Source organism: Hyperolius riggenbachi, chromosome 7, assembly GCF_040937935.1.
Source record: "Hyperolius riggenbachi isolate aHypRig1 chromosome 7, aHypRig1.pri, whole genome shotgun sequence".
NCBI classification, from domain to species: Eukaryota; Metazoa; Chordata; class Amphibia; order Anura; family Hyperoliidae; genus Hyperolius; species Hyperolius riggenbachi.
Window position 1 is genome coordinate 95,704,911 of NC_090652.1, and position 19,827 is coordinate 95,724,737.

Here is a 19,827-nt window from a genome sequence, read left to right on the forward strand (position 1 = left end):
TTCATACCGCTAGGGAGGTTAATAAATTTTTGATCTAAAAATCGATTGAAAAGAGCGATCGAACAGGATGGAAAATTTAAGCAATTTGGGGAGTGTTAACAGATCGATGGCCTATAGATATACACTAATGCGAACAGTGCAACTCTGCAGTTAGATTGATTCTCAATAGATTCCTTTCTAGAATCTATTGGAAATTGATGTGCATTGTATGGAAGTAATCCATTCCTTCTGAATCGATTATTTTCAGAAAGGAATCTATCGTTTTGGAACACTGGGTGGAAATCTAAACAAGTATGGCCAGCTTTAGAGCCTAGAGCTTTAGAGCCTGCATGCAGAATCTGTCAGGCTGACTGGTAACCAAGGCTATCCCAGTCATTAGACCTAGAAAAGTGGCCTGCTATCACCGAAATACAACTCTGATGGCTATCAACAAGCCCGCAGATGTCACACCACAGCCCTCTCACCCATATAGTCTTCTATTTCCCTATTTAACCAGGTCCTACCAAGAAATTCAGTAAAGGGCTATGCAAGTTAGAAAGCAATACCTCCTTTAAGGCATGAGGTGCGGTACCGTGAATTTCCAAATATATTACTGAAGTGTACCAGACTACTAGTGCTGTAAAAAAAAGAAGATTTGATACTCTGCCGTTCAACCATGATCAGCCCCAGTAACAGGCTCAGTTGGGTCCAATCTGGGTCTTCTGTGCATGCGTGAATCTCCCTCGCATGCGCATTAGACCCGGACTGACATGCGTCAGCCAGTTACCAGTTAGTTGTGGGATTCACGTGTTTATGCCACTGGAAGCCAAAGGTGAGTATTAAATCTTTTTTCCACAGCTCTGGTTTAATTTAAAGTTAAATGTGTAGTACCCTTTTAAAACTATTTTAAGTTGCATTTCCCTCCATAGTTTCTCCACTGACCACTTACCTCACACTCTGCCAGCCTTGTTCCAGAGGTAAGATTATGTCCTCTGATACCCCAGAACGGGGGTCAGGAACCTTTATGGCTGAGAGAGCCATAAACGCCACATGTTTAAAAATGTATTTCCGTTGTTAATTGTCATTACTTGTGCTTTAGCTAGTGAGTTATTTAAGAGCTACATTTCATATATTGAGCATCAGCACGATATATATGTACTCTAGTCAGTCAGTATTGTATTATTGTAATATTGTATTGTGTACCAACCTTTGCCTGCCTCTCGATTACGAATCTGCCTAATCCTTCCAATACGACTGACATCTGAATTAATGTGTATGACCCAAGCCCGTTACCGACTACGACTGTTGTGTATTGTATCACTTAGCATCTAGCCTGATAGGCGGCCCAGAGCTGCAGTTGCTCTGGGCAATCTTGCTCCCTTGTTCATTACTCCTGTGTCCATCTGTGGAGCCTCTTCCACTATCCAGCTACTTAGCCTTGTTACGCTGGGTGGTCAAAGTATGCCCCCCCCCCCCCCAGCAATGCACCATTAATTTACAGTCTGCACATAACTTAATTGACAGCAGCCAATCACCATGTTATACTGTTCTGCTTGATAAAATAAATAGACAAAAGATAAAATGTGATTGGCTGGATTTATCTTTCTTGCTTTTCCTCTGCAGTTTTTTTTTACACTAGTTTCGCAGTAAGCAAATGCGTATAGGAAACACATCTTAAAAACATATGTAGTGTATATTCATTCTGATTAAAAAAAGGGCAGTATAACGTGTAGACTGTCCACTGTTTCCACCAGAAGGATCATGTCAATTCCTATAATCAGTGAACTGATTTGCTTAATTTTTTTTTTCTGCACGCAGCTAGCACTTTGCTAGCTGCATCAGCACACCGATCGCCACCGCCCCGCGCTTGATCGCCGCTATCCGTCGCGCCGCCCCCCCCCCAGACCCCGTGCGCTGCCTGGCCAAGTGCCCCGTGCGCTGCCTGGCCTTAGTGCCAGGCAGCGCTGAGGGGTGGATCGGGACTCCCTCCTTCTTTGAATGGGATTTCCTGATCGGAGATCGCCGAAGGCGATCGAAGCGGGCGGGGGGATGCCGCTGAGCAAAAAAAACAACAACTGCTGCGCTGCCTCCTGGCGGAATTTTTTAGACCGCCAGGGGGGTTAATGGGAGGGACAGTGGCTTAGGTAAATGTATCAGATTACATTGTTACTGCAATTCAGTAACTCGAAGCTGCGCTATGCTGTAATGCAGTGGTTCTCAAACTAAAGGCCCACTGCCCAGATGTGGCCCCCTGAGCCTCTTTACTGTCCCCCACCCCCACACAAAATGTATTACTTATACAGGTCCTTCTAAAAAAAATTAGCGTATTGTGATGAAATTCATTATTTTCTGTAATGTACTGATAAACATTAGACTTTCATATATTTTAGATTCATTACACACAACTGAAGTAGTTCAAGACTTTTATTGTTTTAATATTGATGATTTTGGCAAACAGCTCATGAAAACCCAAAATTGCTATCTCAAAAAATTAGCATTGACCCTGCCTGAGGCAAACTTGTGAGGATGACCCCCCCTTCCTTTGGAATTATCGCACAGCACTCGACAATTTACTCTGCTTCATTTAATGTTCTCACATGACATGCTGCAGCTCAACACAATAGCGCACTGTCTGGCTGTGAGTCTGTGACAAACAAACTGCTCACCCTCAGCTACTCCGTTCCTCCTCAGTCAGGACAGCAGTGCCACCTCCTCCCTTCTGCTGTGCAAGTCAAATGAGACACTGCTGCTCTCCTGCCTCCCCCCCTCCTCACTCACTGTCAGACTCCTCACACAGCATGACAAGCTGCTTTTCCCCAATGATGACCTCTCCACCTCACTCTCCTCTTGCTTCTCCTCCTACTCTGAATGCAAGCTGTAAGTGTTAAAGCAGTATCGTCACCATAAAAATCAAATTTCAACAGCAACTGGTCTGAGTGTATTAAGTGATAAAGATGCTAATCCTGCATTTAAAAATTTCAAAACTTTTTCTGCTGTTATGATTTGGAGTTATCAGATACTTAAGGAGCACTGGCCCTTTAGTAGTCGGTGCCAAATAATTGCATGCTGGGGGTTCTTTTTATCTAGAATGTATTCCTCCTCTTTCCTTTATTTCCCTGCCAGCTGCTTATCTGAAACCTAATCCCCTAATCACTTGTGTTTACAAGCAAGGCTGAGGTGACTCAGCGATTGGAGGAGACAAGAAAAAAAGTAAAGGGCAGAAATGACATCACATGTTAATTGAACAATGCACAGTACTCTGTTAGCATTAGTACCAGTAATATTGCCATGCGATGTCTATGTGAGGGTTGTGTACAGATCAACATTCCAGAAGGTTTAGCTTTACAGAACTGCATAAAGACAATAGGAAGCAGTGAGGGACTTTGTCGCTGGTAAATGACAGTGGCAGCTGGCACTTCATAGCGGTGCCAGGCTCCGAGTGCCTGAAGTGGGCGCCACTATAGCACTAATGCTATAGTGCGCAAACTGTGCAAGAGTAATTCTCCCCGGGAAGTGAGAACCGCTGTAAAGGTTTTCCATTCATGATTAAAGAAGTGTCCTCAGCCTATGCTGAAGAGCTATATGTAGAGATCCCGACCCTGTGTTACGTCTCCCTCCGAGTTGCTACGACTCGGTGGGCGAATAGTATTTAATGCCGCCAGGAATTTGAGCAGCAGCAGGGTGAGCCGTCATTTGGCTCATCCTGTGCTGAACTCTCCAGTGGCGTACTAATGCGTATGCCTTTATAGCTCCCTCAACTAGTGATGAATTAAAGGTTACCTGTAGTGAGTAAACAAAAAAGTACTTGCCTCAGCAGTGGGAAGCTACTGAATAGTCCAGATGCTTCCTGGATCCTAGCACAGCCCACAGTTCCATTGTAGGGTCCTCCTATACCTATTTGACTTGTGCCAATTGAATAGTTTTCTACATTGAACAAACGGCTTTGGTCTTCAGGGCATACGTGGACCTTACTCATGCATGCCCAATCCGTGCACACTCATCCATTTCCAAAGGGTATGGCCAGAAGATGATGATGATGAACCCTGAGCTGGAACAGTGAGCTCAATGAGGACCGTCCAGAGGCTTCCAACCAGTGAGGTAAGTACTGGTGTCTAACTTTTTTTTAACTTGCTTCAGAGGTACTTTACTTTTTCTTTTTAGGGTTAATTTTAACCAGTTCCTGCCCCATGACCTTAAAATAAGTCTCTGCACTCTCTTCCCTACAAAATCCTAAAAAACACTGTTTATCTATCTCTGAGCTGTTATAAACGCTATAGAGTTGAAAAGGAATGACAGCAAACCCCTCTCCTCCCCCCAGGCAATTTAATGGCACGGCTAATGTGTAAAAAAATGTAAAATAAACAGTCCAGGAGCAGACAGATGTAACAAGCGAGAAGGGTATACAATCTGTTATTAATCCATTATGCATACAAATGAACTGTTTAAATGAACAGGAGAGACAAATAAAATATGTGGGTTTAATGTACAATAGAACTGTGTTTACATTAAAGCTATAATGTATGAAAGTGGTTAAATTGTCTATTTTTTTCACTTTTTTCCTTATTTTCCTTTTAAAATGCATAGAAAATAAGGTAATTACTAAAAACAAATATCAGAAGACACCGACCCATAATGGGCTCGCGATCTTCAAAGCCTGCCAGAGGGAGACGGGAGAAGACCAGAGCTGCGTAAAGGGACACATGTGACTTGTAGGGGCTGGAGGAAGCCCCAGATACTTAAGTAAAAATAGGGTTTTTTTTTAGCTCATCTCTGGAGTCCTTTAAAGGCAACTGTTAATGTTCAGGACTGGTTTTATAGTTCTTTAGACATAACTAAAAGTCAGTCAAGTACTTTATGAATAAGCTTGTCATGCTTTCCTTTTTGTACACGCCTGACCCAGTACCTCAATGCCAACTCACTACTAGACCCACTGCAATCTGGATTTCGGCCTGCCCACTCAACCGAAACGGCTCTCACCAAAGTGGTCAATGACCTTGCCTTAGCTAAAGCTGAAGGTAAATACACCATTCTCCTCCTCCTTGACCTTTCAGCAGCTTTTGATACAGTAGATCATCCCCTACTCCTCCAGTCCCTCCAATCCATGGGCATTCACGATCTCGCCCTGACCTGGCTTTCATCCTACCTCTCCAACCGCTCCTTCACGACCTCCTTCAATGAGTCCTCGTCCACCCCCAACCACCTCTCAGTGGGAGTCCCCCAAGGCTCGGTCCTTGGCCCCCTACTGTTCTCCCTATACACATCCTCCATTGGCAAGGTTATCTCCTCCATGGGTTTTAACTATCATCTGTATGCAGATGACACCTAAATCTATCTCCACACCCCTGACATATCCACCACTACCATGGACAAGGTCTCCTCCTGCCTATCTGCCATCTCCTCCTGGATGTCCGCTAGGTTCCTAAAACTAAATCTAGACAAAACGGAATTTATGATCTTCCCACCCCGGTCATCCCTGGACCTCCCAGATGTGCAAGTCACTGTTAACCATACTACTATTCACCCTACCTCTCAAGCCCGCTGTCTGGGTGTCACCCTGGACTCCGCACTCTCCTTCACTCCCCACATCCAAAACCTCACAAAGTCCTGCAACTTCCACCTTCGTAACATCTGTAAGATTCGCCCTTTCCTGACCCCTGCCACCACCAAACTCCTCATCCATGCCCTCATAATTTCCCGCCTCGACTACTGCAATGCCCTTCTGTCTGGACTCCCTAAGACCCGAATAGCCCCACTGCAGTCCATCATGAATGCGGCTGCCAGAATTATCCACTCCTCCCATCGCTCCACCAGGGCGGCTCCCCTCCGTGAATCCCTCCACTGGCTTCCTATCCAGTCCAGAATCAGATTCAAGATATTGTGTCTGACCTACAAATCCATCCACAAAACCTGTCCAACCTACACTTCTGATCTTACTCAGAGATACACACCAAGCCGCTCACTCCGCTCCTCCAATGAACTTCGCCTGACCGTCCCCCGCATCACCCAGTCCCATGCACGCCTCCAAGACTTCTCAAGAGCCGCTCCGACACTATGGAACTCCCTACCTCCACCCATTAGGGCAGCCCCCTCCTTCAACACCTTCAAGAAGGCCCTCAAAACTCACCTTTTCACTCTTGCCTACCACCCCTCACAATTGCTCTAAACCCACAGCCGAACTCTGGTCCCCTACCTCTCGTGTCCCTACCTCTCCCTCTAGATTGTAAGCCTTTGGGCAGGGTCCTCACTCCTTTTGTGTCCTACCTGATCATGCACCTCCATTACTGTGCACCCATGCTATGCATTTGAGTGAACCTAACTTGCCTAACTCCATGCTCCCATCCAGTGACTGACTAAGCATTACCTTGTACTCATACTGTGCTGTGTGATCTGGTTTTCTTGTATTCCTGTATTGTCATATTGCTGTTTGTCACCCCTAAATATTGTCTGTAACCTAAATTAATGTCCAGCGCTGCGTAATATGTTGGCGCTTTATAAATACAACAAATAAATAAATAAATAAATCTCACTGTCATCATTAGAATGTCATTGTACAGTAATTTCAATACCACGTATCTGACACATTTCTTTTTCAATAAACTTGACTGCTTAAAAAAAAAAATCTTTAGTAGTCTCTTTCCTGTTAGAAGACATAAACAGATGCATGTTGCAAAGCGCGTAAAAGTGAACGGCATGAACACTTACAATATGCACATATGGCACTTTGAAGTCAGCTTCTGGTCCTCCTGACAGCCCAAATGGAAAGATGTCACAGCCTGGCCATAAATAGAGAAGAAAAAAAAAACAAGATAAGAAGGAAAGTAGGACTTTTTTTTATACTAACCAGAAACAGATCCTCCTAGCTGGATAGCAGAACCTAGATGCAGCTAGGAGAGGTTACCAGCATTTCTTCCTGTCTCTGTCTCAAAAGACACAAGAAGTGTGATTCTGATGACTCAATGGGATGACTGACTCACAGTGTCGTTACCAATCATCGTAACAGTTATTACCACACTTCATGTTACAGAAATACACAAATATATCTCATTCACACTGTACGATTATGCAATCATTGGTAACACTCAATGTATTAGCAAGGAAAAAAACATCTAAACTCCAAACACAAATATTATTTTACATCATTACTTAAAAGGAACCTGAAGGGTGAGACCTATGGAAGCTGCCATATTTATTTCCTCTTAAACAATACCAGTCGCCTGGCAGTCCTGCTGATCATTCTGGTCAGCGGGGTCTAAATAACACACACCTGAAACAAGCATGCAGCTAAACTTGTCAGATTTGTCATAGACATGTGATCAGCATGCTTGTTCAGGGTCTATGGCTTAAAGGAACACTATCAATACCCAAGTGTTCTTAAATGACAATGTACAAGTAATGTCTAAGTAGCTGTGTAAACATTTTTCTACTTTTCATGTTAAATATCTGAGGCAAAAGCTTTAATTTGTTGTGCATAGGTTGCAGCTGCATTGGAAGAATTCATTAGCAAAGGTGAGTCTGTGCTTTGTGAGGTATGTGACACAGCCAGTGATGTTCTTTGCATGTGAGAATACAGAGTTATATGAGAAGCTGTGGAGTCAGGTTTCACTCACAATTACAAATGTTTATGCTGCACTTAAACAAGATACATTTTCTATGCTGCAGAGACACAAGTTGCAGTTCAGCTAGTGAGACCTGTCTCACACACAGGGTTAACAGATGTAGGAAGAGGGGTTCCCCCCTCCCCTCATGATTTACTGGTCGGTCACCCTGGTCATCCTTGCCATCAGTAAATTGTGAAAGGAATTTGTTAACAGTAAACAAAGAGATAAGAAGTTGAATGCATACACCAGTGATTAGAAGCACCAAACGTTTCTTATCACAAATTAAAAAAAAAACATGTTAATCGATAGTGTTCCTTTAAAGTATTATAGGCAGAGGATAAGCAGGACAGCCAGGCAATGTTTAAAAGGAATTAAACATATATTTCCCTATTGTAAGTTGTGTTCTGTTTATCTTTTACCTTTATTTTTTTTTCTTCATCCTTATTTTAATTGTTGCCTTTTCTTTTGTTTGGTTATGTACAATGCTCACAAATTTGTCAAAATGTACTGTAGAAACCATTATGAATTTCCACTGTACACCAGAATGTGCTGGTTATGTACATGTGCGGTGTTTGTATTCATATCCGGTACGAGCATTTTGTTCTTCAATAAAAATCCAATCTTGTAAAAGAAAAGGAAATAAACATGTCAGCCTCACCTCGGGTTCCCTTTAAATGTTTATGTGATCAAGGTTATCAACAGAACACTAGTTTTAATATTGCATAAGAGATTGCAGGGATCTAGAACCGCTTACCAGTACAAATGATCAAAGAGATGAAAATGGTTCGGGGCTTGCATGCAATTTTAATACAAATAGTGTGCAGCTTGGAATTGGACCAATTAAAAATGACAGGAAGTGCATTTGATGTTCCCAATTCCAAGCTGCTTATAATTTGCATTAAATTTGCATGCAAGTGGGAATGATTAGAATAACACTGACCTTCTCTATTTGTCAGTAATGTTTCCCTAAGCTTTTATTGCAGGACTATTAAATGGGACCTGCAGTGAGAGAAACACAGAAGCTGCCACCCTCATTCTCTTATAAGCAATGCCAGTTGCCTGACTGTCATGCTGAGCTCTTGGCTGTAGTTGATTTTGTGTTTTCAATAGTTTTTATTGATTTTCAAAGAGAGAATTAAACAACATAACACATCAATTGTAACAGACATAGAATAGTCCAACTTATGATATATTACAAACAAGCTATAATATTGTAAATGGTTTATAACTAGATTGGCGGAAACACATATGTGAATTATCTTATACACACTTAATAGTATCATAGAACCACTTAACCACTTGAGGACTGCAGGGCTAAACCCCCCCTAGTGACCAGGCCATTTTTAGCAAAATTGGCCACTGCAGCTTTAAGGCCAAGCTGCAGGGCCGCACAACTCAGCACGGAAGTTATTTCCCCCCCCCCCCCCCTTTTCTCCCCACCAACAGAGCTCTCTGTTGGTGGGGTCTGATCGCTACCCCCATGTTTATTTTTTTTTAAATAAATATTATTGTTTTTTTTTTCTTTAAAAACCCCTGTTTCTTTAAATTTCTTCCCTCCCTCCCTCCCTCCCTCCCTCCCCACAGCCAGCCAATTATGGTGATCGGCTGTCATAGGCTTCTGCCTATGAGAGCCGATCGCTCTCTTGTCCCCCAGGGGGACAGCCGTGTCACACGGCTGTCCCCAGTGCAGCGCTGCTGCTCATCGCAGCGTCACACGGCTGTCCCCAGTGCAGCGCTGCTGCTCATCGCAGCGCTGCACCTAGTAAATAGACGGCGTGATCGCCGTCTAACAGTCTCCTGAGCGGCAATAGCCGCTCGGAGACTGAAGGCGGGGCGGAGCTCCGCCCTCCGAGCATGAGATGCGCGCGCACCATGCGACCGATCTCATGCAAAACAGAGCCCCAGGACTTTACGCCAATTGGCTTTAGGCGGTCCTGGGGCTGCCTCCGCGGCCACGCCCACTGGCGTGACGCGGGCGGCAGAAGGTTAATGAACAGCTTTTTATGAGGTAAAACACATCCAGACCCTATTCATAGGGCACCCTGCAGCAGGAAAAATCCAGTGGTGTACCAACCCAGAAGGGGAGTTGTTATGCCACATAGAGGTAGAGGCCAGGGGTAGAGCCGAGGCCGGGGGTAGAGCCAAGACCAGGGGGTAGCAATAGCCATAGCAGCTGCTATGGGGCCCTGGAGCAGAGGGGGTCCAGATGGTTCTTGATGTATTCACAAATTACTTTCTTGTGTTCCCCCACCATCAGACTTAGTCTCAGTGCCCATGGACTATGTGTAGTGTAGATCGCACAAGAATGTAAATTGCCCAATCAACTCATATCCATAGGGTAGGGGCAGGTGGCACTGCTCAAGAAGACCTCATGAAAGTTTTGCTAGGGGGCCCATAATCTCTAGCTATGCCACTGGCCAAGACTGTCATTAGACTCCATACTACTACGTACTAGCTCCGAGAGGGTTAGCATATGGTAATAATAAAAAGTAAAATAGTGGGGACCATGTTTTTTCGAAGAATCCCTTTTTATCATCCAGGATTGGTTTCATTGTATCATAGAACATATATTGTCCCAGTTTAAAGAGAACCTGAACTGAAAATTAGAAATCAAAATAAACATAAACACGTCATACTTACCTCTTGTGTAGTCTACTCATCAAATTCTTTCTCCTCTCCTGCGTCTTGTTTGTCCACTGTGATCAATGGAATTCTCAGTCCTCCATTTTGAAAATGGCCATTACCTCATAACCGCTTCCTGGTCAGCACACAGTTAAACTGTAATATCACCCACTTGAGCCATAGGGAAAGATGGACCTTACCTTGCACATTCAGTTATAACTGACAGCAGCTGATATATAACTGACAGCAACTGGTATACTTCAGTTCTCACAAAACATTGTCAGAACTGGGAGGGATCACTGTAAGAAGCAAATTGTGAGCTTCTGAGAAGAAATGACGGTGAGGTAAGTATGTACTATTCATTTGCAGCTACATCAGATACATGTGTTTATTTTAAATAATTTTACTCAGTTCAGGTCAGGATCCCTTTAAGTTTAACCGATTCAAAATTTAGAGAGGGGTTACCCAGGCACAGGCCATTGCATTCATACGCAAACAGGCCATTGCATGTTTAGTTGCCGTAAAGATTTGAGAAATTAATTGAGATTATCTTAGTTAGTTGTGGGGGTTTTAGATAAGGAGAGGGCAGTTCACATTGGGCGATTGTGTAGGGGTCCGCGATCGCAATTCGGCATCGAAATCTTGTGATTTCAGCACAGTTTGCAGTTGTGATTCCCGTCAAAAGAATGAAAATCACAGCACAAGCCCCCCAAAGATGCTGCATGCAGCGCGTTTGCGATTGATTGATATGGCAAACGCCGCAGTGTGCATGTATCCATAGGGATACATTAGCAGCAGCGCTTTGCTGATCGCCCGCGATCAGCAAAGCGCTGAAAAAGTGCCAAGTGTGAACCAGCCCTCAGGAAATTTAAGAATCTGATACAGTGTAGATCATCTGATAGAATCTGTGCCAAAGTTTTCTTGCCTTGGGACATTCCCTCCAAATGTGAAGAGGGGTACCCATGTGTCCGCAGACTCTAAAGCATTTGTCCAAACGAGCTTTAGTTGATTTTGAGTCACACAACTGCCAGAAGCATGCAGCCAGTGGAGTCAGATCAGAGTCAAAGCGTCTGACCCGCATGCTCATACTGGGCCAGTGGCTTGAAGTATTATAGAAGCTGGGCATCTGCACTGATGTCAGTCAACTGGCATTGTTTATTAGAGAATGAAGGTCAAAGCCTCCATATACCTCTAAATTCAGGTTCCCTTTAAAGGACACTTTAAGCCAGGTGCTTGTTAGCAAATGGGACTGGTACTGCTGCTGGACAGCCCCCCCCCCCCCCCCCATGGAGTCAGAAATGAGCGCGAGCGCAGCTGTGCTCAGACTTGACATGTCACGTTCCTCTGCCAGCCTGTTACATCACCGCGTGTCAGCGATTGACACGTGTGGTGCTTCTACCGATGCAATTTGGCTGCATTTAAATTACACCAACAGGCAGCAGAAGGGATGCTGAACTGCTCAGCAAGTGCACAGTTCAGCCTCCCATCTGAAAGAGGGCTAAGTGCATTATGTTTATCATAAAACATTACGTTTGTAGTTTGAATTACCAACATTCCTTACAAATGACTTTTCTCAAGCGTGTGTACCTCGTTTACATTTAGGGTTAGCAGATATTGAATACTATGAGCAGATTGTGTAGGCAAACCCTCATACTACAGTACATGGAGGTGGTAAAATTGGTCAGTGATTGGCCAATCATGTACCAGGCTTGACACCACAGGAACAAGTAAAAGACTGCTAGCTTTGATCTGGTTTTGCTGCTGTTGCGGTTCATAGTAGTAATAGTGCAAGCAAGCTGCAGGAAAACCACTGTCTGATGCTCATGTACTGGAAAGCGCAATAAGCCACAGAAAAGTGGGTCTATTCTGCATACAATCTGTCTTCCTCATCCTTCTCTATGTGTGACAGCAGCAGCCTCTGTGTGAGCCATGTACAAAGGAAATACATTTCACAAGCAGGGGCGTAGCAATAGGGGGTGCAGAGGTAGCGACCGCATCAGGGCCCTTAGGCTTGAGGGGCCCCGAAGTGCCCTTCCTCAACTACAGTATTAGCTCTCTATTGGTCCTGTGCTCATAGTAATCACTTCTATAGATACTTTTTATAGTGGTAATCATTAACAAACTGTTTCCCATCCCCTTCTTGCACCTCTGACACTGTGATTGCCATTGGCAGGTTTTGGTGCGCCGTATCAATTGTTATGTATAGAGTGCTTGGGGGGCCCCAATGTCAAACTTGCATCGGGGCCCATAGCTCCTTAGGTACGCCTCTGTTCACAAGGATAAGGTAGTATTATTATTAACTTATAAAACACCAAAATATTCTGCACGAGGGGCAATGTCCTTTACCGAGTTATGCGCAGCACAGATGCAGCATTACAGCGCATTGCCATAGCAATGTATGTTAGGCAATGCTCACTGTCCCCTGCCATCAGTACCAGTAAAATAGCAGTCCGCTCCCTGCGCACACCAATTTTACTGCTGCTTTTTTGCATCAGGTCTCCAGTGTGAATCTAACCTGAACATGCTGTCACAGGGATGGCCAATGAGATGCAGACAATTCTGAGTAGCAGGGCCGGCGCTACCATAGAGGCAAAGGAGGCAGCTGCCCCAGGGCCCCAGAGCTTGTAGGGACCCCCAGTGGCTACAAGATGTAAAAAAAATTTTTTAAATCGACCTTATAGTTCCTGAGAAAATCGATTTTAAAGTTTCAAAGGAAAAAAAATACACATTTAAAAACCAGCCGACTTTAATAGTTAATAGCAAATCCACCTTAAATTCTAGAAACCCTAAATTTACAGGATATGTTAAGGGGATAATTGGGAATAAGAGGAAAAAACAATTTTTCAAAAAAACCTTATAGTTTTTGAGAAAATCAATTTTAAAGTTTAGAAGGAAAAAAGTATACTTTTAAATGCGGTAAATGTCACTTTTAGTAGCAAACCTAACAGTAGTGTAATTTTCCATGTATCAAAAGAAAGAGCAATACATTTCCTGACGGGGTTTCCAGGGGGTCCATACGCAGCCGCAACGCTTTGGCCAGGGATCGCTATACAGCCGCAATATGGCTGTATGAAGATCCCTGGCATTTTTTTCCTGATTTTTCTTTTTTATGTTTAGAGTGTGGGAATTTTTTTTTTTAATTTTGTGGGGTCCCCCCTCCTGAAACTTTTTAACCCCTTGTCCCCCATGCAGGCTGGGGTAGCCAGAATGTGGAGCTCTGACCGATTGGGGCTTCACACCCTGACTATACCAGCTGCAAAAAAGGTCCCTAATGCCAATTTTTGCTCCGGGGTATCTATTTTGGGGGGGGGGGGGGCAGGTTTATTTTGCCCTGGGGCCCCATTGTTGCTTAAACCGGCCCTGCTGAGTAGATGCATAGTTATGCAATTATTATTTTTTTATAGATTCTTTATTTATCAAAAATATTTTTTTTGTTTTTTACAATAGAGAATAACATGATAGGCTTGATTCACAAAGCGGTGCTAACAGTTAGCACCCTGGTAAAAAGCCCTTTATCACGCCTAAACTCAGTTTAGGCGTGATAAGTTTAAGCATGATAAGTTTAGGCATGATAAGTTTAGGTGTGATAAGTTTAGGCGTGATAAATTTAAGCACCAACTGGGTTAGCACCGCAGTGCACAGCTGATCAAAAGTTCTGCGCTAGCAAAGTCTGGTGCACTTCGCATAGAGTTAAATGGCGCTGCTTTGCATGCGGGACTTTGCGTGTGATCTAAACTTATCTAAACTTATCACGCCTAAACTTATCACGCCTAAACTGTCTTTCCACCAGCGTGGTGCAATCGTTATCACGCCTAAAGTCTTTTACTGGATTAGCACCGCTTTGTGAATCGAGCCCGATATCTCATTTTCCATATATCTATACATAGCGGAAAAATTGGTCATAGCACACTATCAGAATAGAACAATCAAATTCTTACAATAATCACTCTTATATAGTGAACATAATAGAAGAAGGCTAGCCTCCCATTGCGAGATACTAATCCACATATCACCACCAGTTCCTCTCTAGGAGCCATATGCAATTCATTTTTTCACCTGACTTTTCTCCTAGGTGATATTTTTAAAGTTGTCAATAAAATGCCTTTTAAGGCACCAGAAAGCAAGACAATAATCAAAATAATTTTGATAGTAATTTTCAACTACTTTTGGTACTTTTTTAGTTGAAAAGTGCTGAAAAGTTATTTTAAATCAAAGTTGAAAAATTATCTTCTGGGAGAAAAGTCAGGTGAAAAAGTGAATTGCATATGGCCCTAGATGTCTAAACATCACTGTTCACTCTAGGAAAAATTACCTTTGCTGAATAACAGCCAGACTGTATCAATCCATGGTATCCCTATCTATCAGATATAGTACCATTCCCATAGAAAAGAGTAGGAAAAAGCAAAAAGGAAAATAAAAATAAGCAGACAGGAAAAGAAAGAAAAGAAGAGAAGGAAGAAGGCATCAGGAGGAAGGAGGAGAAGGCACTGATATAACATAGACTCGATTGGACACATTAATGTCACGGCTTGCAGACATTTATGTATAATCTACCTATTAAGTATCACCTCGCTTTCCCTCATTCATGTATTGTTTACATTCCTCAGACTCTTCATATTCTAGCCAAGGTAGCCACTAGACTTAAGATACATATTGTTCTCCGGTGTAGACTGAGTTAGATTCTCATCGTTTAACATGCTAATGATACATTCTTGATTGCACAATCTTACCACTTTCATGTAATGTGAGGGACGACCTAAAGTATCCATACAAAGTGTATTCAGCCACTTTACCTTTCCACTACATAGATTTGCTAAGATTGTACACTCAAGATTGTATCATTATTATTATTATTATTTAGTATTTATATAGCGCCGACATATTACGCAGCGCTGTACAATGTATATATATATATATATCTTGTCACTAACTGTCCCTCAAAGGAGCTCACAATCTAATCCCTACCATTGCCATATATCTATATTATGCAGTGTAAGTACTGTAGTCTAGGGCCAATTTTTTTTTTTAGGGGGAGCCAATTAACTTATCCGTATGTTTTTGGAATGTGGGAGAAAACCGGAGTGCCCGGAGGAAACCCACGCAGACACGGAGAGAACATACAAACTCTTTGCAGATAGTGCCCTGGCTGGGATTCGAACCAGGGACCCAGCGCTGCATTAGGATTTTCTGGTGTGTGCTGCCCACATTATGATATTCTGGTGACTGACTGCTGCCCACATTACGATATTCTGGTGACTGCTGCCCACATTAGGATTTTCTGGTGACTGATGCCCACATTGCGATTTTCTGGTGACTGCTGCCCACATGGCGATTTTCTGGTGACTGCTGCCCACATGGCGATTTTCTGGTGACTGCTGCCCACATTACGATATTCTGGTGACTGCTGCCCACATTAGGATTTTCTGGTGACTGTCACACTACATGCAAATGTTAAAATTGGCCAATCCAAAATTGGATGTGTGTACCAGATTTAAAGCCCATTACACACTTTCAATTATGATTGGCCAATCACTGACCAATTTTACAACCTCCATGTAGTATGAGGGTCAACAGATATGGAGGTAGTAAAATTGGTCAGTGATTGGCCAATCAAAGTTGAACTTGTGTACCAGGCTTTAGACTTTGCACAGGACACCAAGAGGTCCATTGCTGGCCACAAACATACAGATGTGAATGCAGTCTTCTTAAACTATTATTTATAAAATGTTCACAAATCACAAACAATTCTCTGAATGTTTAAAAAAATGATCTCCTTGATAATTTTGATCTTCATTGTCTGGCTTTCCCTCCGTCAAAATGATTGCATGTGACCACAATGAATTAACCCTTCTTAATGTGTTAGTTGTCTATTTAGCACAGATACAACAATTTTATTCAATCCAGAGCACCATTGAATGATCCCGGTTGAAAGGTGTGTGGCCAGCATTAGGTCGGCCCTTCCTGTCACCTCACAAGTGAGTCTGCATTTGGAGATATGTGACACGGAAGGGCGGCCTGCTTCATAAATCCCCTCACAGAGACAGACAGTCAGGCAGACAAAGTGACAGCAAGAGATTCTAATAGAAAGCAAACAATAGGAAACCGCCCGTCTTCCCACTCACAAAATACAATGTTAATAAAGCGGTCATACACCACACAATCATGATTGTACAATCTTGCCATATCCATATAGTATGAGAGCCTATCTAAAGAATCTGCTCAGAGTATAGTACAGTCTGTTTACTCTTATACTAAATAAAGTTAATAAAATGTGAACAATCGAGATAGTGTGGTGTATGGCCACATTTATTTCTACAGCACGAGTAAAACCCGTGTTGCATCTAGGAAAAGAAATCCCTTTTCCTGGAAAGCTGTATACAGAAAAGTGATGTAAACGGATGTAAAGAGATGTCAAAGTTGTGCTGCGCCCCCGCTGTGCCATACGGCACTGCCATCCAGTCCTCTACGGCGCAATCGGTGCCAACCCCACGACCCATACAGCATGATAGGCCCCTGAAACTTACTGAACATCCTGCCTGCTCCACCGCATGTCTGACCTAATTTCTGCTCAAGGCCACTTTCTGCTTCCTCTTCTCCTCCCCTCATTCCCAGAAATCCAGGATTCAAAAAAAAAAAAAAGTGTGTTACTTTTCTCTGAAATCCGAAACCTTTAATGTACACGTTGCTGTAAAGAACCCTGATCTGTTTTAGGATCCCTCTCCACTGCAGGGATTAGGGATGGGGGGGAGACACAGGCCTGATCACTACCAGATGTTGGTCACTGCAGACCAGAGACAGCTTTAACTCTTTGTGTGGTGACCATTCATCTGGCTCAGCTAAATCAGCTGAGGAGATGTTGGTACCCTGCTGTGTATCCAGAGGATGTGGGAACAACATGTGAAGACTGAGTTTTGGAGTAATGAAAAGGAAAGAAAGTACATTTGTGCAAAGCATAATACACCTGGTGGACTAAAATGCTTTTTAAACCACCAGCAAGCAAGAAAATTCTCAAAATAACTTAGGTAGTACTTTTTTTGTTCCACCTGCTTTTTGGTACTTTTTCAATTGCAAAGTACTGAAACTTTATTTTTAAGAGAAGATGAAACGTTATTCACAGAGTGAAAACTCAGGAGAAAAAGTTGAATAAGTGCAAATTTCTCTATCATAATAAAAACAATCTACATTTAGTAAGTGTCCTTAAATCACCAAATCCCTTATGTTTATGTATAGTTGAGGGCAGTTGTTGTGGGGGCTGGCCTTAGAGTTTAAGTGGATGCTATGCATAGTCCTTGTAAGCTGCTGTGCTGCCATGTGGGTCATGCTACATTTTCATTACGTAGTACTGTCTTTTTATAAAAAACAAAGCAAAGAAATATTAATAGCAATAGAACTAGAAATATTTCAGCATTTTGACAAGTGATCAGAAATGTTTTCAATGTACCCAGAGAGCTCCAGTGTAGGGAACAGACTTCGGATAACTGTTGACAAGCAGTAACCTGTGACAGTGAATACAATTGATTAACAATAACGATGGGCAGAGTGATACTTCTTACCTGATTGGGTAATAGGAGTCTCAGCGATTTTGGGGACACCTGCGCACACTGCAGATGTTTGGCCAAGACATTCGCAAACAAAGTATTCAGCTGTTTTTGCTACCAGGATTTGTCAGGCGAAGCAGGTGGTTTTGGTGTTCAGCGCTCGACGTCCAATTGCATGAGAGACCTTGGACAACCTGATGGTGCTGGTGAAGTGAAGCCTAATTTTGCAGACAGGATCCTGCAGTACTCACCAGCCACCTGTTTACTAGAGGAACACCCAGGACTTCCTCCAGACTTCACCTAACCATCACCTGTGATCGTAAGCCACTTAGGAATAGTGGTTCTCATCCTTTGATTATGTGTATTTCTGTAATGTCTGGTCCACTGATTTGTTGCCCCACTGCATGTTAGGTATGGCCCTGCCTAGGAGGACTCACTGAGAATCGTGATCAGTTTTATTAGCTGATAGATTTGTAAGGTGCTGATTTGCTGTGATGACTTCCTGGCTTAACACATGATCATGACCAGCAAATCGGAGCCTTACAAATCTATCAAGTGATAAAACTGATCCTAGGAAGGGCCATCTCTAAAATTTGCCTGGACTTGTGACTTGTGCTTTTTCCTTTGTTGCCCTGCTGCTCAGCATTGCCGCTGGACCTTTGTGCCCTGTTGCTTTGTGAATGAACTGCGCACATATTTCTTCTGTCAGCGACAATAAAGTAACTGCTCAATAGACAATTTACTAGAACATTCTCTATGTCTGTTTTCCACTCTTCAAACTTAAAGTGAACCTCCGGACTAAAAATCTACTCAGCAGAACTGAAAAGGTTTGGTATTTCTTTAACAGTTTCACAGCATCAGAACGTCAAAAGTTTTTCTTACCAAAGCATAATTTTTAGCTGCATTTTTAGCTAAGCTCCACCCATCAAAGAAAACTGTTATTCACGTTGCCTAGCAACTGGGAGGGGTGCTCAGCACACAGGACAGTTGGAACTGTGTCTCATGCTCCCTGTCACCTCCTTTCAAACAAAAAGATGGCTGCCCTCATGAAATCAAACATTTGCCTGTTCTTTTAAAACAGGGTGGGTAAGAGATTATATTACCTATCTATTTTAATTAATATAACTAATGTAACTTAATAACAGTATGTTTGTTTAGGCTGAAGTTTCTCCGTTGCCCCATGGTGTGCCTCCAGGACCCCCCTACGCGCCGCTATACCCCCTGCAGTGCTGGCGACACGCAGCGTGTCGCCAGCACAATGTTTACCTATGCGCTGTCTGTCAGCGCCGCTCCCCCGCCTCCTCCGCAACGGCGCTACCCGCCCGTGTCCCTTCCCTCCCGCTGATAGGAGGGAAGTGACGCGGGCGGGTAGCGCCGATGCGGAGGAGGTGGCGGAGTGGCGCTGATTGACAGCGCATAGGTAAACATTGTGCTGTCGCCAGCACTGCGGGGGGTATAGCGGCGTGCAGGGGGGTCCTGGAGGCACACCATGGGGCAACGGAGGCTGGTCTTAGTGTGCACAACCAGCCTCTGTGCCCCAGTAACATAATTAAATCCCACCTTGGGTTCTCTTTAAGGACAACTGACATGGGAGGTATAGGGAGGCTGCCATATTTATTTCCTCTTAGGTATTACCAGTTCCCCGGCTATCCTCTGCCTCTAATACTTTAAAGTGAACCTAAAGGCAACAAAAAAAATGAGATTTACTCACCTGGGGCTTCCCTCAACCCCCTGCAGATGATCGGTGCCCTCGCAGCCCCGCTCCGATGGCCCAGGACCCGCCAGGAAACACTTCCGGTTTGGCCGTCACCGGCCGACAGCATGGGAATGCGAGTGATTGTTCGCGTTCCCAGCCTGTATATCGCCCCCTATGCTGCTATTCCGGCCAGGAGGCCACCAAAATCGATTAATATATGACCACCTTTAGGGCCGGTTCACACGGACGCTTGGCGGCGTCTACCGCCAAGCGTTCGGGACCCATCGGCTAAACTCTCCCATTCAAGGGAATGGGAGCGTTTAGCATTGCGCGGTTACCGTCGATTACCATCGATTGCATAAACGCGGCATTCTGATCCTGATTTAACGCATTA

The 19,827-nt window shown here is 43.6% G+C and overlaps 2 protein-coding genes across 4 annotated transcripts in view; one reads left to right on the forward strand and one right to left on the reverse strand.

Moving 5' to 3' along the window:
* Positions 1–5,007, forward strand: part of LOC137524479 (uncharacterized) — a 128,483-nt gene extending 123,476 nt beyond the window's left edge. Inside the window, exon 6 of the mRNA XM_068244399.1 lies at positions 4,564–5,007. Within this exon, the coding sequence (XP_068100500.1) occupies positions 4,564–4,575 (12 nt within the window). The 3' untranslated portion in view covers positions 4,576–5,007. The remainder of the gene's footprint in view (positions 1–4,563) is intronic.
* Positions 1–19,827, reverse strand: part of LOC137524478 (uncharacterized) — a 110,634-nt gene that overhangs the window by 80,348 nt on the left and 10,459 nt on the right. For 2 of the 3 annotated variants that reach the window (XM_068244392.1, XM_068244390.1), the window contains exons 1-2: positions 16,724–16,912; positions 6,682–6,752 (exon numbers count right to left, since the gene is read on the reverse strand). The gene's annotated coding sequence lies outside the window, so the exon portion shown is untranslated. Of the gene's footprint in view, positions 1–6,681; positions 6,753–16,723; positions 16,913–19,827 lie in introns of those variants that run through there. The other variant, XM_068244391.1, reaches the window with a different exon arrangement.